Raw genomic sequence first — 25,325 nt, forward strand, 5'->3', positions numbered from 1 at the left:
AAAGAGTCATGGGCTTGCAGTTGTAAAAATAAGGTCAAGGTTTTGGGGATTGTGTATTGTGTGATGCTGCATCTGTCCTTCTCCATAATGCCCATAAATTCTGCCTGCTCTTTTAAAAATCAAAAATAATTTACCTGGGTTTGGTATCACAAGAGATTATTAGACTGGGAAATAAATTGCTCTAAAGAGTGAAAGTAGGAAGTGATTGAGAGAATGAGAAGTTGCCTAATCACTTTCACAGTTCCTAAACCTGCCTTATCTTTACATTTTTATTTAGGAACTCTTCAAAAGGACTGAATTGCTATTTAGTGAAACCATTGTGAAACCTTTGAATAATTGTTAAAATTATTGGGTTTTTTTGCTTGCATTTACATATTGCAGCAGACATTTCCACTGAAATAATTGGTCAATAAAAACATGTATTTAGTAGAAGGAAGAGAAAATTGGTAATTTTAAAACTATACCACCATTGTAATAATTTAATAAATATTGAATCTCTAAATAGCAATGCTCCTATAAAAATTTTAATCACTGAATATTTTCCAGTATATGAAACAGACTTTTAGTCTCATTTTGTGTTATAGTATTCCCAATCTACAACATGCTAGTATAGCTTTTTAAAAAATACTACCTACCAATGGAAATAATGTTAGAATAAATTCATTAATTTATTTATATTGAAATAGTTTAGAATAGAATCTGTATCAATACCTGAGAAGGTTGGAGTCTGTACTTAAATTTGCTATTGATAATCTTAAAATTGTGTTTACCAACAAGATAGTGTTTTAGAAATAGTTTATTATAGTTATTACTATGTTTTTTCATGCTTATTTCTTTAGGTACTTAATGGACACTGTATTCAGAATGGAAAATTCTAATAGTCTTGCAGTTGTCATTTTGTTCCTCTGAAACTGAGATTCCATTGTGCTTTATAACTTAAAATAACACAATTTATGTACATTTTGATTCATCTTAATAAAAACAACTTTAAAAAGGTTTTTAATGTGCAACAGAGGAAAAAATCCAAATATTTAATACTCAAAGTGAAAACTAATTCTCACTTGCTTAAAACCCATTGTGGGAGAAAAGGAAACACCAGAGAAGAGCATCTGAAATTTTTATTAATTGAATTAATTTTAATAATTTGAACTGTATCAGTAGTAAGAGTGACATTATGGCAGCTGCATATTGCTTTGTGTTCTGAAATTCTTTATCTAGATATCTGCATACAAAATATATCAATATGTACTTTTGCAAATGCTTTAAATTTTCTGGGTTTTTTTGAAATTATTGCTTTGTTGTTTTATGCTATATCCTAACATTCTTTTTTGGAACCATGTTCCACTGGATTCAGCGTGACTTACTTTACAGTAAGATTTAAAATTTCTGTTTTAAAACTGGAAACATTTAGGAGCTTGCTTCCTGCCAGCATTGGGCATAGGAATGAACAAACATGTGATGTATTAATGTATTTTTAAAATCATTTTTAATATCGCTTGCAATAGTTACCAAACAGTATTTGTGTATTTATTGTAGATTTTATATAGAATATTCTATAATAATATTGTTATTAAAAAGTGTGGAACTTTTAAAAAGCTAATTAGCTAGAATCTAAAGATATGAAGTATAAATTTTGAGTGATTTGTTTCTGGAATTCGGGCACATTTTTTTGTTAAACCAAGCAAACTTTTAAAAGTAGTTTCTGATACAGCTTGAAGAAAAGAAAGAACATGTTAGCCTTTGATTGTCTTAAAAGGGGGTGTAGTATCACAGCTACCAATTTTAGTACAAATTAAAGAATTGTTCATGGTATCCAAAGTAAAAATAAATCTTCCATGTGATCATAGCAGAGTTATGTAACTCTGGTGAAGTCTTTAGTAATTTTGCTATTGAGTTGATTTTGATATTTCGAAGTGCCAAACACTTACGTGATTGCTGCTTATAAATATCATACATGACTGCACCTGAGAGTCAATTATACTTGAGTGCTAGCTGTGCTTAGAAATGAGCCAAGCTCCTCTCATTTTTCCACATTTCTCTTAGTTCATACACATATTATCTAGTTGTCTGTTTATCTGATTTTCAAGCATGAACAAAAAGCTACATAGAGGAAAGGAACTGTTTATAATTTATATGTCAGATTAATTTGTTTTTAACAGTTGTATTATTTAGCTGTTCACATAGTTTCATTTTTTAAAATTAAAATGGTTAAACAATGTAACAAAATGGTCTGGCTGATGCATAATCTTCTGTGCACTTTTTTGAATGTTGATCTGAAGAAACATTCATATTTATGTTTACTTTTTACAAAATTAGGTATGTATATATTCCTGTAATATAATTCTAAAATGATCAACCTGCAATTTGGAAGGTTTTCAAACAAATTCTTGTTATTTCCATTTTTTATTTTTATGCTGAAATAGATTTGATGTTTGTAAATTGTGTATGTATAGTTAAACCACCATTTTTGCTTGCTGTGGGATCTAGCAAAATCTACATCACAAATTTTAACACATTACAGCTGAAGGAAGAGGAGCACCTCGCCAGAAAAGAAATGTAACTTCGTGGAAAGAGGCTTGTCCAGCAGTTTGCTTCTTGTGATCGAACAGAGCTGTAAAGGATTCATGGATAAATTGAACAGGAATAGATCTGAATAAAGCAAATCTGCATATATGGTAACCAGTAGCTCTCTTACTTTTTATGTTGCTTAGCTGTTTTTATTTGAAGGAACCTGTGTGATTTAAAACATATAGCTTTTTGCAACTATTACTGGTTATATATATATATATTTGACAATTAAAATGTGCAGGCAATTGGAAAAAAGTCAAGTAAATGCTTGTTTTTATAGTAGTTGGTTCTTGTTTAAATGTTCAAGATAATGTCTGTAAAGCGCACCAATTTGATTATAATAGATGTAGTGTTGTAATAAACTGTTTGATGGGGCTGATGTGTAAATCTGTTCGAGTTATTTGATGTTTACACCTCAGGGAGCGTCTTGTGTTCAGCAATATTTAATGGTGTTAAATGTCTCTAACAAAATGCATATTTTTTACAAATGCATCAATTTATTGTATTTGATGAACTTTATGATGAAACTAGAATAGAAATCACACTATTAGTTTATAGCCAGTTTTACATAGATGGTTTTTGAACATGCCTAAAAGTGTACCAAAAAATTAGTGTTTCTGATCCTTGTAGATTGAAATTCCATTGGAGAAGATTTAGACTTAAGTTGAATTAAAGTGTACAAAAGACTTCTGTTGTAATATACAGAACTAAATACCCTATATTTATTTACAAAATGTTAGAAAAAAACATTGGGCATTTTCAGATGATGGTCATTCTTTACTTTTTTGTTATGTCCTATTTCCAAATACTCTGATAGTGTATACATAGACACATAGTTGTAAACAGTAGGTACAAAAGAGTTACCTAAAAAACAACAACATGAAAAATAAAAATTCCAGCAGTTTCTTTAAACAGTAGAATGTACTTTGTCCTAATAAGCAGATGTAAATCTGATGTACTCCAGATTCAACAGTAGATTTATAGTCACGCTCAGCAATGTTGTTTGTTGATAAAAACAGACCTCTCAGATTCTTACTTGCACCTGCCTAATTTCTCCTTTCAATGCTGTCAACATTTTAAATGTTAACTATTTCCCCAATTTTACTGTAATTGGTTTATGAATTAATGAAAATCATTTTTAATATTTAATCAATATCTTAATAAATTGGATTATAAATTTGCTGAGATATGAAATTAAATACACCATATATATTCTGCAATTATAACTTGATAAAAACCATGATCAGTCTTGGGTTTTTTAATTAATATAATTGTGTAATAATTTTAAATAGCATCCTTGACACATCTACAGTTTTTAAGATAAATGAAGCATACATAGTATGTGTGTTTCAGTTATACATAATAAGGTATCATCTGGATCTTTGTTTCAGTTTACCTGGGAGTAAATCCCTTTGAAAGTGGAATTTACATTTAAGTAAATATGCATAATAGTATGTATCCACTCATTATTAGCTGCACATGGAAACACTAAAATTACTATACTGGTTCTATACATAATCCTGCTCAGAGTAGAAATAAAATCTCTCTCTCTGATGATTATCCAATATGACTTACTTTACATTGTTATAAAAGTCAGTTTATCATGTGCTTAGCTCAGTCAGTGCAACTTAACCTACTGTATAGACTTGTCTGTTTCAAATTAATTTGTAGTTGTTAATAACTGGAGTTGTATGGATATGTTAATTAATGTTCACTGAAAAGATTTTTATAATGGCTGCCTTTATCATTTTTGTACATTGGACATTCTTATGATTCATTCTTGGTTTGTTTTCTTGATCTAACACATTTTTATGTGAAATTGGCTTCTGTTAAGCATATTATTATGATCAATTTTCCTAATTAGTATGTGGAAATGTTAATATTAGTTTTGATTTAGCCTCCAATTTCATTGTGTGTGTGTGTGCGTGCGTGCGTGTGTATATATGTATAAATAAATAGGTAGTTCAGAAGTAAAAATCAATGGAAGTAAAATATTAAGATGTTTGGGTCCATATACTCTTTTTATTTAAAAGTTATACTCAAGGTTTTGAATTGTTTCCTTTGTGCAGAGCTGAATAGGTATATAATCAGAAAATGGGAAATTGTTCACATACTTGGAATGGCTTGTTTATGTAGGGTGGTTGTCGTAGCCCTAAGAATTCCAGTACAATAATGCATATTTAATTAGCTAGAATGTGCACAAAGAATCGGGACTAAAAACTGGAAACACCAAAAGCTGAAGAAACAGCCAGGTAAGTTAGATATGCATCATGGATAAATTTTATTTGGAAAACTTTAAGTATCCAAGAACCAAAATGAAAATAATTTAAAATCATAACTTACTTTAGTGTAACTTTTTACAGTTGAAAGGTAGTGTTATTGCTGTATATATATTATTTTATGTTTTCTTCTCAAGATTTCCATTGCTGGCAATGGATTTGCCAAAAATAAAAGTATGAATGGTTTTTTTTTTGATAACTTTTTATATATGTTGTGTGAAAGTTTCTGATGTGTGGTAGTAAATTGTGGGTAAAAAATATTTTCCAATCTGAATTATTAATTTTAATTAACATTTAAAGAATTCCAAAGATATTAAGACAAATGAAGGCATTCCAGTTGTGATACGTCTGTGAGCAAACTCAGGATATATTATTGGGCATACTCAATGGACAGTAACAAAAATCTGGATATTTTCTAGGTTTCTATTGAAGTTTGTTTGGATTTCTGTATTTATTCTGCTTCTGACAGGAAAATATGTCCAAGTAGGTACTTGATGTTCTGTATATAGATATTCGTAGGTTAAAAAGAGGTAGTTTATGTTTTTATCAATATGAATTAAAAGCAAAACACAGAACTAAATTGATTGATTAATGTCCTTAGGTATGTCAGCATCTGCCTGTAATGTCATTGTCACATTTCTTAATGTGCATGGTTGCAGCAGGTGGTATTCCTGGAACTAATTCAAACTTAACCCAGAACGGTGAATTTATTAATTGGATAGTTTTTCTCTCAGTGTATTGAGCTAACAATACATATAGCTGGATAACTTTGTTTTTAGAATAAATTTTCAAATTGCATACTAAGCAGATATGCACTCTCTTGTTTTAAAATCTTGCCCATTAGCTATCATGTGTCTGTCCAAAAGCCTGATTGCAAATATTGCAGTGGGAATGCAATGCATGTTATTTATGTTTAGATTTCGTAATTAATTTTAGAGTGAAAATCCTGGTTAGTTTTGAGATTGTGTGTGCTTGACTGATTTTGATTATCCCTGAATTATTTGGTTGTTCAAGTTTTGTCAAATACGAACTGCAGGTTTTAAATGTATATAATGACTTTAGTTTTAAGAACTCTTTTGTAAATACAATATTGGATAGTGGTTAGATTCTCACTCCAACTTCAGTTTACTACTATTTTTTATATGTAGGGTCTTATTCACATTGTTTACTTGTTTGATGTAAGATTTCACAGCCTTAAAATGCAGCTTTTAATGTAAAAGCATTAAACATACTCTGTAAAATGTGCATCCTTCAACTGTTTGTCAATCTTAAAAATCTGAGAAATAGGCAAAATTGTGTTAATGAAAATAACATTTTCATCTGAGCAAGAAAGAATAGTAGGGATTTATTTAACAACCAGATAGCTAATCTGAGAACAAGGTATTTTAAAAAGCACATTAGAAATATTTTATATAAGAAACTTTGATACTCCTTATGTATGTGTACAAACTATGCCATCAGCAAACATACACATGCTTATGTGAACTATTAATACATTTCATTTCCATCAAATATTGCTTTCTCTCTTTACAGTTGTAAATTATTAGTTTAAATAAAAATAATGCCACAGTATCCATATTACAAATGTAGATTATTTCAAGCTTTTGGGTACAGTCTTTCAAATCAAAAGTCATTTTTGAGAAGACATTCTCTGGAATAGCACATGGGACTGCAGCAGGGCAAAATGAAAGAACGTTGTAAGACCATATTTCTGCTGAGATCCAAAAATGCAATAAACATGGAACTCTGCCACACTTTGGATTTAGAAGCAAAATAGTGCTTCAGATCATGCAGAGACACAAATGTAATGCCTATCTGCAACACCTTAAATAAGTATTTCTCTGAACTCGCACCCCTGCATCATGACATTGGGAAAGGAGATAACTACTTTGAAACGATACAAACTAATGATATGTTTGCCCCTTATATACTCTGAATACTTTTTTGCCTTTGAATTTGAAGTGCTGCAGAGCCCTGCTTTCTCCATGGAGAATGACATCTTTTTTTTTAATATTGTATTAAACTTTGGGGATTAGACGATTTTACAATTTTCTTCCAACTCTGAGGCAATTTATCTTTGTAGTTATTGAGAATCTTGTTAGGCAAATTTTTTAGAAGCTTCCACAAAATGTCGAATTAATCAGCATTTCGAGTAAGATGTCCTATATAAAGGGGTGGGGAGATGAAAGCTAATTGCCTTATTGGCAGGTTATTGAGAAGTTGCTGCTGATGGTGGAAAGAGCCAAAATAGGCAGGTACCTCTTTGAAGAACTTCCTTTATGCTATCTATTCTCACATGACACATCAGGTGCACACTTGAAGCAGAGGAGGGAATGTTTTTCAATTGGATTCCTAGAATAATTTATAATTGCTTTTCTTGAAAGTGAAATTAAATGCCAAACAGCTGTGATCTTGCATTCCTTATTGACGGATTTGGCATGATTTAGATACCAGCTTATTTTTTGTGAAACATTGAGATTCTATGAATTTACTTGTAAATACGTTGCCTTAAAAGTGGGGAGATTTAACTTTCATTTTATACTTCTTTAGTGCCTGTGGAGCTAACCACTTCTTCTTTAGATACTTTTACATGGCTGGGGTTGGGATTTATTATGTCATAGTTTGCACAAAAGTTTACATGAAAGTAAAAGCACTGTGTACACCAAGATTTTAAATTGATTGGTATATGTAACCAACCCAGGTTCTTTTGACTTTCTAATACCTGGCAGCTCAAGAACATCTTGAATGTGTTGAATTTTTGGAACTTAAATGGCTTCACAAGGTAAGAGGGAATAATGTCATACTATATGAAATTTTATAAACCAAATCTCTTCCTGTAGAAATGGCTTTTAAAATTTCATTTCACTTCTATTTGATCATTTGATAATTTTAATTACCCTTATTTCTAGTCTTTAGGTGACTGTTAAGAATTTGGTATTGAACCATTTGTTGGGTCTTTTAAACTGCAAAAGAAGTTTCCTTTTATGGGGAAAAATAAAGCACATTTTAATGAAAGCTTAAGTCTGTTTTGTCTTTTTTCATGGAACTATGGAACTTTTTTTGAAGTTAAATGTAAGCTGCTCTTTCTGAAAAAAGGAAAATTAACAAGCTGAACAAAATACCTTGTGAAAAATAAAATAGAAACCTTAATCACTTTTTATGTCAATTGTTGCTATGTAAACACACAATGATTTACTACTGTTCTCTGCACACATTCGTGTAAACAGATGTAAGCACAGTATAATTTGTGCTTTGATAGCACAAATCTTTAATATTTCTGCTTTCATCCTAGTCTATAATGTACATTTGTATAATGAAATAATCAATTTACAGTATTTCCAGTTCTGAACTTGACCAAATATCCTTGCGAATCCATTTTGTTCTGTTCGTTTCATACTTGATTATTTTAACTTCCTTCTCAGTGTAAAATTTCTCTTAAAGCTGTCTCTACATTCTCCATCAACTATACTTTGATCCATTTATTTTCCCCACAGAAGATTTTATCAATGCCCTTAAAAATATTTTCAGTCTGCTAGTTCTTAATTTTCAGGTACTATCCTGTTTTCTCCTGAAGAAAGAACCCATATGAGATTTAAATTAAAAGACAGAATGGCAAAAGATTCAGATATTATTAAATACAGAACCATGAACATGTTTCATTGGGACTTTAAACTTGTCCCTGTAACTTATGAAGTTTAAAGGTAACAAGAGTTAACAATTAAGACAAGCTGAAGCTCACATATATATATATAGAATAGGGGTGTCAAACTCATGGCCCGCAGGTGGATGCGTCAGATGCTGGCCACGCCCACCCCATTTTAGCGAAGGAAAAGGTGATATGTCACGTGATGATGTGAATTTGACATCCCTGACATAGGTTAGATGTAAAAAAAAAAAAATAAACTTGTATTTTAAAGTAAAGAGGGGGTTATTTTGGAAGGGGGGTGGGTTCAATAGGTTTACCATTAAGATATCACTAAGAATTCCTTATAACAGTCCTAAAGTTAATGTTTTCTATTTGTTGAATATCAATTTTTCATTTGAAACTAGCATAGTGCTATAAGAGCACTAGTGCAACATTCTTGGGAGAAAAATAGATTTGTGATGTCCACTCCAACAATAGAGTGTATGAACTCAGTCTTATGGCTGAAAGAATGACTACTAACCCAAATAACCCAGCTGGAAGAGCTAGAATTTATGGTTTCCCAGTTTCTAGATTGATGCCTTCCTTAACCACTAAACTAGTTCTTTGATGTCTCCTTTCAATTCTAGCTTTATAAAAAGCATAGGGAATAAAATACATTAAATGCATTTAATAGGAAGTATATTAACTCAGAGCCTAAGAGGGATATGTTACATATATTCAATTGATGGTTTTCATATATAAAATTTATTAGGTTACAACAACAGTATTGCAAGTGCTTTAGTGTAAGTGTAGATAACTTTTTGAGAAAGCTTGGTATATAGACGTATTATGAAACACGGAATTCAAATAGGCGTTTCTCATAGGATGCTAACATGGATTACAGAAACTTCCGAGGAGCATCTCAACAGCTGCCAGTAACTCAGAATTGAATTTATAATCTTACATTTGGGTTCCAAAATGTACCACTTGACTACAGCCAGCAAGACCGCCACACACCAGGAAGGGAGTTTTTGTTTTCTTTTTCTAGCCTTTCACGTTTATCTCCGGTTCGCCAAACTAAAGCGGCGGCAGATCACGTGACCTAACCAAGCCGCTGCTTTCTGCAGGGAATGGGAAGGCGGCCGCAAGATGTGCGTTTACGTTGTTCTCACCCGGAAGCTATTGTATGAGGGTCGCGGTCTTCTCTCAGCGCGGGGACGCCGGGTTGCGGAGAGAAGGGAAGGTTTCCCTAGTCTCGCGGCCGATGGGCGGGCAGATGAGGCCGGCCTTGCCCTGGCTGCGCTAGAGCGGCGCGAGGAGCCTTCCCTTCCGGTGCAATATGTTCAAAAGAATGGCTGAGTTCGGGCCTGACTCTGGTGGGAGAGTGAAGGTGCGAGGGCCGCTGGGAGGGGGCTTTTGGTCCATTTGCAAACGGCTTCTCTTCCTCCTGAGGGCAGTGTTGGATCCCAAGGCGATCGCAGGGTTTGACATGCGTTTGGTCCCTTGGGGCGGTTCGTTGCACAGCTTCAAGTGTACCGAGTGATTTAAGAGGCTTGCGGAGTAAATGGTTTCGAAGGAGGGAACCGTCTTGGTTGTTGCTGCTGTAACTAACACCGAAGGGTCTTCTGGAGCTTAAGAGACTTGACGAATTCATTTTCATACAAGTTTCCGAAGATTAAGTCATTGTAATTCTTTCCTTGGAAAGCTGTTTGTGCTTCACTTACCTTTCCTAGTTTTAAGTATAAATTTAACTCTCCCTAAATTTAATCTCTTCCTTGCTCTCCATCGGCGTTGCTGAATTAACTAATCGCTTATATGGTTATATATTTCATTACTTCAGATTTTATGTATATCCTTCATTAGATTATGACTTCTTAAGAGTTAATACGGTAGGTGTAAGAAAGGGGATGCTGAAGCTACTGCAAATTTTTAAGTAGTTGCTAGTGTTAAAAACCCATATACACCTACTTGTGGTTAAAAGCAATTCTCTATTAAATATTTCCTGGTTTTGTATGGTGAAGGTGTAGTTTGCTGTAATACAAACAAATGACATTCAAATAATTTATAAGGTATTTTTCAAAATGATGCTGGTCTCCGGATTTATGTACAGGTTGACCTCGACTTTTGACCACAATTAGTACCAGGGTTGTGAAGTGAATCTGGCTTCCCCATTGACTTTGCTTGTCAGAAGGTCACAAAAGGGGATCACATGACCCGGGGACATTACAGCTGTCATAAATATGAGTTGCTTGCCAAGCATCTGCATTTGGTTCAGGTGACCATAGGGATGCTGCAGTGGTCATAAGTGTGAAAAATGGTCACAAGTCACTTTTTCAGTGCCGTTGTAACTTCAAATGGTCACTAAATGAACTGTTGTAAGTTGAGGACAACCTGCATAATTTTTTTAAATAGTTGGTCTCCAATTTTTATAATTCAGAAGATTTGTATCAAGTAAGTTTGTAACCTTATATAATTATAAGTATTGGGAGTAAGTGCTGATAAATTTCAATTGGGTTACACAACCATGTATTCTAGTTTCTTAGGTTTAAACTTTTCAACACTACTTTTATATTTACATTCTAACTTTCTGCCTTCAGGAAATTCAGTACAGATAGTCCTCAAAGTATGACCACAATTGAGTCCAAAATTTATTTTGTTAAGTGAGACATTTGTTAAGTGAGCTTTCCCCTGTTTTACAACCTTTCTTGTCACAGTTGTTAAATGAATCACTGTAGTTGATTAGTTAGTAACCTAGTTGTTAAGTGAATCTGGTTTCCCTGTTGACTTTGCTTGTCAGAAGGTCACAAAAGGTGATCACATGACCTTGGGACACTGCAACCGTCATAAATATGGATTTTGATCACATGATCATAGGGTTGCTGCACAGGTCATAACTGTGAAAAATGGTCATAAGTCACTTTTTTCAGTGCCATTGTAACTTTGGTCACTAAACAAACTGTTTAGAGGACTACCTGTAAAGTTCCATATAGGATATCAATCATTTCCCAATCAGGCATTACTAAAGAGACACAATGAGACATAATAAAATTGATACTGTTTTCCAATGTTGGTAAGCAAATGGGCCTGGTGGCTCAGCAGACTAAAAAGCATTGTGATTAACACCAGCTGTCCGTAATTACTGTAAGTTCGAATCTCACCAGGCTCAAGGTTGACTCAGCCTTCCATCCTTTCTAAGGTAGGTAAAATGAGGACCCAGTTTGTGGGGGCAATAAGCTGACTTTGTATAAATATACAAAAGTATGAAGGCTATTGCTTAAGGCACTGTAAGCTGCCCTGAGTCTCCGGAGAAGGGCGGCATATAAATCAAATTTTTTTTAAAAAATTGAAAATTGTATAGAGCTGAATATTAAAGTGAATTAAATGCTCATAGCAAATATATTACTTAGTATAGTTCCATCAAAATTAGTGGTGCTGATATCTCATAACCGTCCTGATTTCATTTATTTTAGTGGATCTAAGTATGACTTGAGGTTAGATCCAGCATTTACATAAACAACATTGAATTTCTTCAATTTTATTTATCAAATCTATTTATGTAGCCTCTCAATCACCATATTCCAATATTGTGTAAACATAACATAATAGTCCTTCAGAATTAAAGTATATTAAAACATATTGTGCTGGACACAACTTCAGTCATTTCAAAACAAAAATGAGTCAAAATTGGCACAAATCTTGTTTACCCAATGTCTGTGGAAAGAACCAAGTTTTTAAAGCCTTTCAAAACAGGCAGAATTGGGGCAATCCAGTTTTCAGGGAGAATTTGGTTCCAAAGGTCAGATATAGCAACAGATTATGTATATTATCCACCAAATGGCACTTTGAGTGACAAAACCTAAAGCTGTGTTTACCCTTTCAGATCCTATCAGTTGGGCAGTATTAATTAAAGACAGGCAGTTTCAAAATCTCTGTGCACTTTGACATGAAAGGCTTAGTAGGACAAAACCAGCACCTTAAATTGCTGCTGGAAACTTTCTGGCAATCAGCTAGAAAAGCAGCAGTGTCACATGGGTATTAGGAGTGGTCCTCTAATTACTCATGGCACCATTCTGGAGTAACTGTAATTTCTGAGTGGTCTTCAAGGACAGAACCATCTGGTGCACATTGTAGTGATTCAGATGAGAGGTGAGAAAGGAATGGGTGACAATATGGCCGGTCAGTCCAGGAGTGTGTGTGGTAGGAAAAAAATAAATAATTTCTAAAGTTTTTGTAATTAAAAATACAGTGTGACTTGTAAATTACATTATCTTACAGGTTGAAATTCTCACATGTTTTTACTTTTTAGTTGTTATTTGGAAAGTCGTGTCCGACCCATCGCGACTCCATGGACAACACTCCCCCAGGCCTTTCTGTCTTCTACCATCCCCCAGAGTCCATTTAAGCTCACGCCGATTGCTTCAGTGACTCCATCCAGCCACCTCGTTCTCTGCCATCCCCTTCTTCGTTTGCCCTCAATCGTTCCCAGCATTAGGCTCTTCTCCAGTGAGTCCTTTCTTCTCATTAGGTGGCCAAAATGTTTGAGTTTCATCTTCAGGATCTGGCCTTCTAAAGAGCAGTCAGGGTTGATCTCCTCTAGTGCTCACCGGTTTGATCGCCTTGCAATCCAAGGGACTCACAGGAGTCTTCTCCAGCACCATAGTTCAAAGGCCTCAATTTTTTGGCTCTTAGCCTTTCTTATGGTCCAACTTTCACAGCCATACATTGCAACTGGGAAAACCATAGCCTTGACTATATGCACTTTTGTTGGCAGCGTGATATCTCTGTTTTTATTATGCTGTCTAGATTTGCCATAGCTTTCCTCCCCAGGAGCAAGCATCTTTTAATTTCTTGGCTGCAGTCCCCATCTGCGGTGATCTTGGAGCCCAGGAAAATAAAATCTGTCACTACCTCCATTTCTTCCCCATCTGTTTGCCAGGAATTGAGAGGGCTGGATGCCATGATCTCAGTTTTCTTAATGTTGAGTTTCAAGCCAACTTTTGCACTCTCCTCTTTCACCCGCATCAAGAGGCTCTTTAGTTCCTCTTCACTTTCTGCCATTAGAGTGGTATCATCTGCATATCTGAGGTTGTTGATATTTCTCCCAGAAATCTTAATTCCAACTTTTGACTCATCTAGCCCCATCTTTCTCATGATGTGCTCTACATATAAGTTAAATAGGCAGGGCAACAGTATACAGCTTTGCTGGACTCCTTTTCCAATTTTGAACCAATCAGTGGTTCCGTGTCCAGTTCTCACTGTTGCTTCTTGACCCGCATATAGGTTTTTCAAGAGATGAATCAGATGGTCTGCTACTCCCATCTCTTCAAGAACTTGCCACAATTTGTTGTGATCCACACAATCAAAGGCCTTAGCATAGTCACTGAAGCAGAAGTAGATGTTTTTCTGGAACTCTCTAGCTTTCTCCATGATCCAGCATATGTTGGCAATTTGATCTCTAGTTCCTCTGTCTCTTTGAAATCCTGTCTGTACTTCTGGTAGTTCTCGATCCACATACTGCTGGAGCCTAGCTTGTAGGATTTTAAGCATAACTTTACTAGCATGTGAAATTAGAATAGAACAGAACAGAACAGAACAGAACAGAACAGAACAGAATAGAATAGAATAACAGAATTGGAAGGGACCTTGGAGGTCTTCTAGTCCAGCTCCCTGCTTAGGCAGGAAACCCTACACCACTTCAGATAAATGGTTATCCAATATCATCTTAAAAATTTCCAGTGTTGGAGCATTCACACTTCTGCAGGCAAGTTGTTCCACTGATTAATTGTTCTAACTGTCAGGAAATTTCTCCTTAGTTCTAAGTTGCTTCTCTCCTTGATTAGTTTCCACCCATTGCTTCTTGTTCTACCCTCTGGTGCTTTGGAGAATAGTTTGACTTCCTCTTCTTTGTGGCAACTTCTGAGATATTGGAACACTGGTATCATGTCTCCTCTAGTCCTTCTTTTCATTAAACTAGACATACCCAGTTCCTGCAACCGTTCTTCATATGTTTTAGCCTCCAGTCCCCTAATCATCTTTGTTGCTCTTCTCTGCACTCTGTCTAAAGTCTCAACATCTTTTTTACATATCATGGTGACCAAAACTGAATGCAGTATTCCAATTGTGACCTTACCAAAGCAGTGGTATTAACACTTCACTTGACCTTGATTCTATCCGTCTGTTTATGCAGCCCAGAACTGTGTTGGCTATTTTGGCAGCTGCTGCACACTGCTGGCTCATATCTAAATGGTTATCCATTAGGTTATCCAAGATCCTTCTCACAGTTACTACTATTGTACAAGGTACCACGTATACTGTTCCTATGCATTTTGTTTTTCTTGCCTAAATGTAGAACCTTACTTTTTTCACCATTGAATTTCATTTTGTTAGATAGCGCCCAATGTTCAAGTCTGTCAAGATCCTTCTGTATCTTGAGCTTATCTTCTGGAGTGTTGGCTATTCCTGCCAGCTTGGTGTCATCTGCAAATTCGATGAGTTCCCCATGTATCCCCTCGTCCAAGTCATTGATGAAAATGTTGAAGAGTACTGGGCCTGAAACAGAGCGTTGGGGTACTCCACTGCATACTTCCCTCCATGTAGATGCAGTTCCATTGAGGACTACACGTTGAGTGTGATTACGAATCCATCTGGTGATGATGCTGTCTAACCCGCATTTTGTCCCTTTGTCAAAGAATGCTATAAGATTAATCTGGCATGATCTGTTTTTGACGAACCGATATTGGCTTTTGGTTATTACTTTGTTTGCTTCTAGGTGTTTGCTGATTCGTTGCTTGATTATCTTTTCCAGAATCTTCCCTGGTATTGACGTCAGGCTGATAGGTCTGCAGTTTCCTGGATTTCTTTTTTTTTCCTTTTATGAAGATGGGAACTACATCAGCTCTTTTCCAGTCCTCTGGCAGTTCCCCCGTGCTCCAGGATCTTTGAAAAATATAGTTCAGTGGTTCTGAGATCTCATCTGCCAGTTCCTTCAGAACCTTGGGGTGTAATCCATCCCGTCCTGGTGATTTGAACCTGTCTAGGGTAGACAGGTGTTTACTTTTCTTCCCTATTTTAACTTGGGTTCCTAATCTCTTTTTTGTGGTGCTGTTTTTGATAGGTTGGACTGTTTTTTCCCTTTGTGTAAAGACAGATGCAAAAAGCGAGTTAAGTAGTTCTGCTTTCTCCCTATTGCTTATCACCTTCTTGCCACTTTCTCCCAGCAATGGACCAATTGTTTCCTTGACTTTTTTCTTGTTTTTAACATGTTGGAAGAAGCTTTTTTGTTATTTTTTACTTTGTTCATTGTGAGCCTTAGCTTTCCTCACTTCATCTTTACAGGCTTGGGCTATTTGCTGATATTCTGCCTTAGTTATTTGCCCCTCTTTTGCACTTTTTATACTTGTCGTTTTTGTCTTTCAATTTGTCTGAGAGTTCTTTATGCAGCCATGCTGGTTTCTTTTGAGAGCTATTATTTTTCTTCTTCATTGGTATTGTGCTAGACTGGGCTTTTATAATCTCACTTTTCAAAATTTCCCAAGCTTGTTGAGTTGTTTTCCCCTTGAGGATTCTCATCCATGGTATCCTTTCCAAGCTCTCTCTAAGTTTATTGAAATTAGCTCTCTTAAAGTCCAAGACTCTAATTTGACTTTGTTCTACTACTTGTGTTTGCATAATGTTGAATTCCAATATTGCATGATCACTTGTCCCAAGGTTCCTGTAGCTTCAACACCTTCTATCATTTCATCTCTGTTAGTGAGAATTAAATCCAATATGGCTGATCACCTTGTTCCCTTCTGTACGTTTTGGGAAACAAAATTATCTGCTAAGTTTGTTAGGAATCTGTTGGATTTTCCACTTGGTGCAGTGTTTGTCTCCCAGTTGATGTCAGGGTAGTAAAATTCCCACATTACTATTGTGATGTGCTTCCTACATACCTTAGTTAAGTGACTAGCAAAAAGTTCATCTACTTCCTCTGTTTGGTTGGGTGGCCTATAGTATAGACCTATGACAATGTCATTCCCCCCCCCCTTTAACATTGACCCAAATGCATTCAAAATAATTTTCATCATTGTTGTGCTCTATTTCTGTAGGGATGTAGTTATTTCTTATATATATATAGTGCAACTCTACCTCCTCTTTTATTTGGTCTATTTCTTTTAAATAATTATATCCCTCTAGCTGCATGTTCCATTTGTGGGTTTCATCCCACCAAGTTTCCATAATGGCAACAATATCACATCTGCCCTCATTTACTTAAATTTCTAATTCACCCTGTTTATTCCTCATACTCTGTGCATTGGTGTATAGACATTTGAGTCCATTTTGATTGACCCTGTGTTTACTGTCTACATAACCTGTGTTGTGCCTGTGAGTGCAACCTGTGAGTGCAATGGTGCGATAGTTTATGGAATGCAAATTGACCTTTTCCAATCCTGTGGCCACTGTTGAGTTTTCCAAATTTGCTGGCAAATTGATTGTAGCACTTTTTCTGCATCGTCTTTTAAGATTTTGAATAGCTCAGCTGAAATATTGTCACCTCCACTAGCTTTTTTGTTGCTCAGATTTCCTAAGGCCCATTTGACTTCATGTTCTAGGATGTCTGACTCGAGATCAGTGACCACCCCATCATGGTTATCAGGGACATCCTTGTATAGTTCTTCTGTGTAATTTTACCACCTCTTCTTAATCTCTTCTGCCTCTATTAGGTCCCTGCCATTTTGGTCCTTTATCATGCCCATCTTTGCATGAAACATTCCCTTCAAAGCTCCAATTTTCTTGAAGAGATCTCTGGTCCTCCCTATTCTATTGTTTTCTTCTATTCTTTGCACTGTTCATTTAAGAATGCATTCTTTTCTAGCTATTCTCTGGAATTCGACATTCAATTGGGTTTATCTTTCTCTTTCTCCCTTGCCTTTCATGTCCCTTCTTTCCTCAGCTATTTGCAAAGCTTCCTCAGACAGCCATTTTGCTTTCTTGCATTTCTTTCTCTTTTGGATGGTTTTAGTTGCTACCTCTTGTACAGTGTTGCAAACCTCCATCCATAGTTCTTCAGGCACTCTGTCTATCATAAATAGATTTAATACCTTAAATCTATTTGTCACCTCTACTGTATATTAATCAGGGATATGATTTAGTTCATAACTGAGTGGCCTAGTGCTTTTCCCTACTTTCTTCAATTTAAGCCTAAATTTTGTAACGAGAAGCTCATGATCTGAGCCACAGTCAGCTCCTGGTCTTGTTTTTACTGACTTTATAGAGCAGTAGTGGTATTCACTTACCTTCGCTACCGGTTCGCAAATGTGACCACGCACACCACCTCTGCACATGCGCAGAGTATCTGTGATGATGTCTGGGCGGGTGGACAGAGCCTCCCGCCGCTGCTACCGGTTCTCCATCTTTGGCTGCAGAGCACATAGTCAATCTGATTTCTGTGTTGACCATCTGGTGATGTCCATGTGTAGAGTCGTCTCTTGTGTTGTTGGAAAAGAGTGTTTGCTATGACCATCATATTCTCTTAACAAAATTCTATCAGCCTATGCCCTGCTTCATTTTGTAGGCCAAAGGCCAAACTTGCCTGTTAAACATTCCAATCCCCCATGATGATAAGGACATCATTTTTTGGTGTTAATTCTATAAGGTGCTGTAGGGCTTCATAGAACTGATCAATTTCATCCTCTTCAGCACCAGTGGTTGGGGCATAGATTTGGATTACTGTGATATTGAATGGTTTGCCTTGAATTCGAACTGAGATCATTCTGTTATTTTTGGGATTGTATCCCAGTATTGCTTTTCCTACCCTTTTATTGATTATGAAGGCTACTCCATTTCTTCTGATGGATTCTTGCCCGCAGTAGTATATCTGATGGTCATCTGAATTAAATTCACCCATTCCTGTCCATTTTAGTTCACTGATTCCTAAGATGTCGATGTTCAGTCTTGTCATCTCTTGTTTGACCACGTCCAGCTTGCCTTGATTCATGGATTTTACATTCCAGGTTCCTATTGAGAATAGATCTTTACAGCATTGGACTTTCCTTTCACCACCAGATGCAGCCACAGCTGAGCATCCTTTCAGCTTTGGCCCAGTTGCATCACTCTTTCTGGCGCTACTAGTACTAGCCCTCTGCTCTTCCTCAGTAGCATATTGGACACCTTCCGATCTAAGGGGCTCATCTTCCAGCATCATATCTTTTTTCCTTTTGGTACTGTCCATGGGATTTTCATGGCAAAGATACTGGAATGGGTTGCCATTTCCTTCTCCAGTGGATCACGTTTTGTCAGAGCTCTCTGCTATGACCTGTCCGTCTTGGGTGGCCCTGCACGGCATAGTTCATAGTTTCATTGAGCTATGCAAGCCCCTTCGCCACGACAAGGCAGTAATCCATGAGGGGATTGTTTAGTTGTATCTCATCTTTATTATTTTTACAAATAATTCAAGGTGGCAAACATGTCCAACATGCCTTCCTCCTGTTCCTCCCACAACAACAATCCTGTGAAGTGAGTTGTGCTGAGAGTGACTGGCCTAAACTGACTGTTGGCTTTCATGGCTAAGGCAGGACTAGAACTCATACTCTTCTGCTTTCCAGTCTTGTGCCTTAATGACTAGACTAAACTGGCTCCCTTTACTGAGTTCTGAAGAAAGAAACTGATCTAAGAAAGAATCTTTTACTTTCTGTGTTAAAGCTTCAAAGTAAGAATGTAAAATGATTTTGCTTTTTTCTTTCAAGGGTGTAACTATTGTAAAACCCATTGTTTATGGTAATGTTGCCCGCTATTTTGGCAAGAAACGAGAAGAAGATGGCCATACACATCAGTGGACAGTTTATGTTAAGCCTTATAGAAATGAGGTAAGCAAAAATATTTTCAACAATAATGCAATTTTTTCAATTTTGAGTATTTAAAATGTTTAATTAGGACATTGCTATTCTGCACAGTCAGATAAAATATATAGAACTTCCCTCCCCAAACTAAAGTGATTTTATATGGAATATAAGTCACGTCTTGATAAATATACCTAGTATTTGGTGATTTGTTCAGAATGTCTTACCATTTGGAGGACCCACAAATATTGCATGAGGAAAATAACTTAAAATCTGTAAAAAGTACTGGAATTAATAAATGGAATGCTGTGTGACAAAGAGACTAGAAGGAACATTGAAACAGTATAAAACATAACTATATATGTAAATTCTTATTGACTCTTTTTAATTTTAGGATATGTCTGCTTATGTAAAGAAAATCCAGTTCAAGTTACATGAAAGCTATGGTAATCCACTGAGAGGTATGATTTAAACAGTCTTAGATGAAAGTAGAATGGTTTCATTATTTTTCAAAGTTGGATTATCTAATATTTAGTATTTTCCTCCTTTTTTTAGTGGTAACTAAGCCACCATATGAGATCACTGAAACAGGTTGGGGTGAATTTGAAATCATCATTAAGATATTTTTTATTGATCCTAATGAAAGACCGGTAAGTAGTTTTCCCAATGCTCAGTTTTATACATCTGATTACCTTGAAGAAGTCACATTCTATTTCAGCTAAGTAAAATGTGGTAGGTCATGTATACATTGCTTGTATTTGTTGGAAAGGTTAAAGTTGTGAATTTTGTGCTAAGATTAAAGAAAATCCATCTGAATTGTTAAGCCATGTTTAGAGAAAAAGCACTAGCATGAGAGAGAGCTTAACTGGGTATAGCTGTATGTGTTTGAACATGACTTTTTAAACATTCTGTGAAAGTGGATTACATCTGTCACCAATTCCTAAAGCAGTCAATGACTAAAATTCTTCTCATGGTATAATCATAAATAAATTATTTGTGATTGACATGTGATTCAGTTTAGCTGGAGTTTGGCTGGAATTTTGAGAACAACATGCAAGAGTGCATCCTGTTTAAAATAACAGTTGGGAAAATATTGGGAAGGTTTACTTATATTTACAGTATGAATCACTTAAATGTATTACTTTAGGCATTTTTTGCTTTGTCTCTGTGAATGATGCAACAATTCTATGTGCTAAATTATGAGGAAACAAATATTTTGCAGCATAATCGTAAAATGGTTCTCTGTGTCTCTACAGAAAATAAATGTCAGTAATGAAAGTTAAAAGGTTTGCCTTCTGAAGAAAATGTCAGCAAATAGTGCTATTCCATCACAATCTGTAATTACTAATTCATTTAAATTTATTAATTCTTGTCTATATACAGCAAATTTTCAGTTTCAGTTATCATGGCAAGCTGAAATGTAAAATATTCGATTTCTGTTCTACTGTTTGATTTGTATATTTGGGTAGTAACCAGTTTTCTCTATTGCACAGGTGACTCTGTATCATTTGCTGAAGCTGTTTCAGTCTGATACAAATGCCATTTTGGGAAAGAAAACTGTTGTTTCTGAATTTTATGATGAGATGGTAAGATAACAAAAAGTTACATTAACTTTTGGATGATAGTCTCCTCTTCTTTCCCTTTCCTTTTCAGACGGATAGTCTGAATCTGCTCCGGAGGGTGGTTCCCCAAATTTTTTGGTGCATGTTGGATATACAGGAGGAAAGATCCATTAGACTGGAATATTCTAGTAACCAAATTACATGATTATATATATTGCCCATTTTACTGTGAAACATTACATAGTCTAGCAAATAATAGAAATGTATTACTTTTCTCCAATAGATTTTTCAGGATCCTACTGCTATGATGCAGCAACTGCTAACTACATCTCGTCAATTAACACTTGGTGCTTATAAGCATGAAACAGAATGTAAGTGCTGAATGCTAAGAGTTCAGTAATATGTGTTGATTTTAGATAAACTAAAACTTGATTTTAAAGACCCTCTTTCCGATCATTATTGTATGACTTAAACAAGATCTGCACTTTAGCTTTGGCTTTCATAAAAATTATATTTTACTTAAAAAACTCTCTCAGTCTATAATATTTTAGTCCAGATAGAGAAAAGTAATTATGGAAAGTATGGAAAGTTCAGTTCTGCATAATCATCATATTTTAGTCCTATATGGTCTTTATAAAATTTCACTATTTAAGGTCATGCTCCTCAAACTTTGTGGTGTTATGACCCCCTACAATAATTAATTGTGAGCACTCTACTACTTATCATTCATCTTTGTAGAAGCTGTGTGTGCATCTATTTGTGTTATAGAAAGCAATATTGTGTTAATCTGCATATGAAATTATAGAGAGCTGCTGTCTATGGGAATTAAACTTGTGTGGTAATATTGTTGATAGATGATTAAGTATGTGCCATCAAGTTGGTGTCTGCTCTTAGATAGATTTTCACATAGATAGATTTTCATCAATAAGGTTTCTCCCCATCCTGGTCCCTCATGTCTTCTAATGGTGCATCCATCACCAAGTCTATCTATCTTGCTGCCAGTCATTGACTTCTATTTCTACTTGTCTCAGCATTATAAACTTCTCCAGAGAACTAGGTCTTTGTGAAAATGTCCAAAGTGTGATAATTTGAATCTGGTCATTTGTGCTTTAATGAGAACTTTTGGTTTGTTTGTTTGATGATAGGTTTGGGGTTTTTTTGGGCAGGGGGCTATCTAGTATTCCGAGGGCTATCTAGTATTCCGAGGAGTCCTCTCCAACATCAAAGTTCAAAAGTATCAATAGTTTTTATCTTCTATTTCTTCAAAGTATATTGATATACAAAATTAACCAAAAGGCATACCCCACCAGTCTGCTTAGTTTTTTTCTATAATATCACTACCTGATCTATTTAAACTTTCATGGTGGTTCCTTCATATAACTTGCAGATCAAGCAAATAAGTCTCTTATCTATAGCATTAGGCTGAGGCGATAGTTGGCTAGATTTGTTTTGTTCCTTTTTTAAAAAGAGGATTCCTGCACTATTCAGCTAATTATGGGAAAGCTATTTATATAACATTAATGTGAGGATAGCCAACCACAATGCCCACCAATTTGAGGCTTTCAATTTGAAATCTCTTCGTATCAGGTCCTTACCCAGCAATTGAATTCTGCCTCTTGATGAACATTCAAATTGACCTCCATCTTATTGATAGGCCATTCTGAAGATGGTGAAATGTCCTTTATTTCTGCCTGCCCTTGTCTTTTTTCTTCCTGCTCAAGTAAGCATTTAGAAAAAAATGGCTCACTCAAACAGAGGAGAAACCAAGTTTCAATTACAGTATTATAGTGTTTCTTTAAAGAACTAGAAACCCTTTTTATTTATCATTCTCCAGCTGTTGTATATAGAGAGGGTTTCAGGCTATTAAACAGCTTATTTTAGAGGTTCATAATTAACTACTAGTGTAGTAATAATAGTGACTGTTGCTTGTAGCATCAATAAACTGAGTAATTTATTTTGCACTGTAATTAAGCTGAGACCAGGATCACAATCTTTCCCAGAGAAGCTGCAAGACTACTGAAACCTTTTCCTTCAGAAATCTAGAAAGAGCTGCCTTTGAAAGAGAGAAAGGGGAGAGAATTTTGATCCTGGCTAGGTCACTTTGGATGGCACATTTGGGCTACGGCAGGGGTGAAATGTTCCCAGTTTGGACCGGCTCGCCCGATCCGGTAGTGATGGAGGCAGGTGGTTCGGAGAACCGGTAGCAAAAATCCCCGCTCCCCCCCCCATGCCCAGCTGAACCGCACAATCATCAGAGGCTTTTTTTTTTACTTTTAAAAGCATTTTTTCTACAACTTCGGCTGAAAAAATGCTTTTAAAAGTAAAAAAAAAAAAGACTCTGATGATCGCGGGGCTCGTCAAAGGCATTTAAAGAAAAAAACCCTTGTTTTCTTTTAAATGCTCTGACGATCCCAGCTGAGTTCCCTGATCAGGGAACTCAGCTTGGCTCCTCAGAGCCTTTTGAAAACATTTTTTTACAATCTCTTAGCCGAAGAAGTTGTAGAAAAAATGCTTTAAAAAAAAAAAAAAAAATTGGCCACGCCCACTCAGTCACATTACCCCCCACCAAGTCACGCCCACAGAACCGGTAGTAAGAAATTTTAGATTTCACCCCTGGGCTACGGTATGAGGTGGTGTTGTGAGCACAACACATCGAAGGTCTGGAATCTACAATGCCCTTGTGCCAGCAGCTTGGTAAAAGCCATATGTGTCTAGCAAAATGCAAGACCCTCAGGGCTTCCAATCTATTGTTGGAGAACTTTTGATTTATGTAGATGATGCCAACTTTGTATCCAAGATAAACTAATCCAGTTGTTTTGGAGATCTAAAATGATACTTTTATTGCAGCTACAACTTAAAGGCATTGTATGTTAAAAATATAGTTTGTATTGTACTAGCGACAGTAGCACATGGTGGTTGGTCCAGAATGTTTTTGACTCAAAATAACAAAGGCTGTGCCTTTCTAAACAATGAAAGAAATATTGAAAAAAATAATTAAGCAATGTACCACATATATTTTTCTTCCAGTTGCCAGTGTAGAAGTAAAAACTCGAGAGAAGTTGGAAGCTGCTAAGAAGAAGACCAGCTTTGAGATTGCAGAACTTAAAGAAAGATTAAAAGCAAGCCGTGAAACTATCAACTGTCTAAAAAATGAAATAAGGAAGCTTGAGGATGATGACCAAACTAAAGATATATAATACCTATTTACTACTTTAAGAGACTTCACATGAAACCTATTTTGATCATGGAAATAACACATTTCCTTTTCTGGGAAAAACTGCATATAGGCATTCTGGAGAGATTTTTTTTTTTTGTGGACAAAAGGAAAAAATTCAGTATTATGACATTTCACTAAGTTTTTTTTTTTTTTTTTTTTTTAGAAAATAAGCAATATTTTCATGGTTTTAAGTTGCAATTGCTTATAACTTGTTCATAGTCTGATGTTTTGAGGAGTATATGAAATCCTCCTATGATATTGTTACTAAGTGTGTAGTCAAAATTCTACGTATTTACATAAACCATCACTACCTTAACGAAAAATAAAACTGTACTATAGGCAGCTAAACCAAGTCTTCTATTATTTTGTTTTCAGATTTCTCAGAAATGAGATAGAACTGTACAAAGAAATATCAATGGTAGGTTTACCCTTACAGAGGACAAAACTGATCATGACTCTATTTGGAAACTGTTGTCTGTTGTTCTAGAGTTCCAGTAATAAAAGTAATATGTGAAAACTTGTATATTTTCTTTAATATTAAAATATGATAAAGTATATAATTTTATATAAACAGGAAGGCAATTGAAAACAAAGGTTTGTGAACATCAACTAGCAGTAATAGTAACACCAGTTCGATTGGGAAGGAACAAAAATCATTGGCCATGCCAGCACCCATCACACACGTGAATTTATTGAAGCCTGGTATTCTACCAAAGGAGCAATTAACAACATATTGATCTAGATCCAACATATGACTACGTAAGAAACCAGACCATTCAAACAACCAATCAACAAGAGAACCAATCAGCTTCTCAGAATTTAAATATAGCTCCAAATGAACAACCATTCACATAACCAACTGACTAAACTGACACACAAGACGTTTATAAGCTAAGGATAATGGGACAAGAAAATCCTGCTGATGATGTTACCTAGTCCGGTAACAAAATGTTCAAAAACTAAATTGAAACAAGCTTGGAGAGCAAACCACTGCCAAAAAGTATATAATTTTATACAATTCCTTTTGATGGTAATGTAAAATGTGAACTTGTTACAAAGTTGAATTTTCTCTGTTGTCCATTCACAAAGTGCTGCAGTTCACTAATAATTGAACATTACAAATTTACAGGAAAGTTTAAAAAATAATAAAAACCAGGAAAACTTAAACCATACTTACATATATATGTGTGTGTGTGTATATGCAAAAAATTAAAATCTCGGTTGTTTTCCCTCGTCATGTTAAATAAGTTGGTTAAA

General features: G+C 35.4%; 2 protein-coding genes across 7 annotated transcripts in view; both read left to right on the forward strand.

Annotated features, from left to right (window-relative positions):
- The window catches only part of CPSF6 (cleavage and polyadenylation specific factor 6), a 38,760-nt gene extending 30,965 nt beyond the window's left edge, over positions 1–7,795 (forward strand). For 4 of the 5 annotated variants that reach the window (XM_070946785.1, XM_070946787.1, XM_070946788.1 and 1 more), the window contains one exon: positions 2,522–3,630. The gene's annotated coding sequence lies outside the window, so the exon portion shown is untranslated. Of the gene's footprint in view, positions 1–2,521; positions 3,631–7,576 lie in introns of those variants that run through there. The other variant, XM_070946786.1, reaches the window with a different exon arrangement.
- A 1,772-nt stretch (positions 7,796–9,567) lies between these two features.
- On the forward strand, positions 9,568–24,585 carry YEATS4 (YEATS domain containing 4). 2 transcript variants are annotated; one of them, XM_070946954.1, is made up of 7 exons: positions 9,568–9,623; positions 19,197–19,316; positions 19,684–19,750; positions 19,845–19,939; positions 20,783–20,875; positions 21,135–21,222; positions 23,879–24,585. In XM_070946954.1, exons 1-7 carry the CDS (start codon positions 9,603–9,605, stop codon positions 24,046–24,048), a joined length of 654 nt encoding a protein of 217 aa, XP_070803055.1. In that variant the 5' UTR covers positions 9,568–9,602; the 3' UTR covers positions 24,049–24,585. The 2 variants fall into 2 exon arrangements, with proteins under 2 accessions (XP_070803055.1, XP_070803054.1); XM_070946953.1 differs by lacking the exon at positions 9,568–9,623 and adding an exon at positions 9,663–9,862.
- The last annotated feature ends 740 nt before the right edge of the window (positions 24,586–25,325 follow it).

The sequence above is a fragment of the Pituophis catenifer genome, unplaced genomic scaffold (assembly GCF_029215685.1).
Source record: "Pituophis catenifer annectens isolate HBS135680 unplaced genomic scaffold, rPitCat1.0.hap2 SCAF_7, whole genome shotgun sequence".
Classification (NCBI taxonomy): domain Eukaryota; kingdom Metazoa; phylum Chordata; class Lepidosauria; order Squamata; family Colubridae; genus Pituophis; species Pituophis catenifer.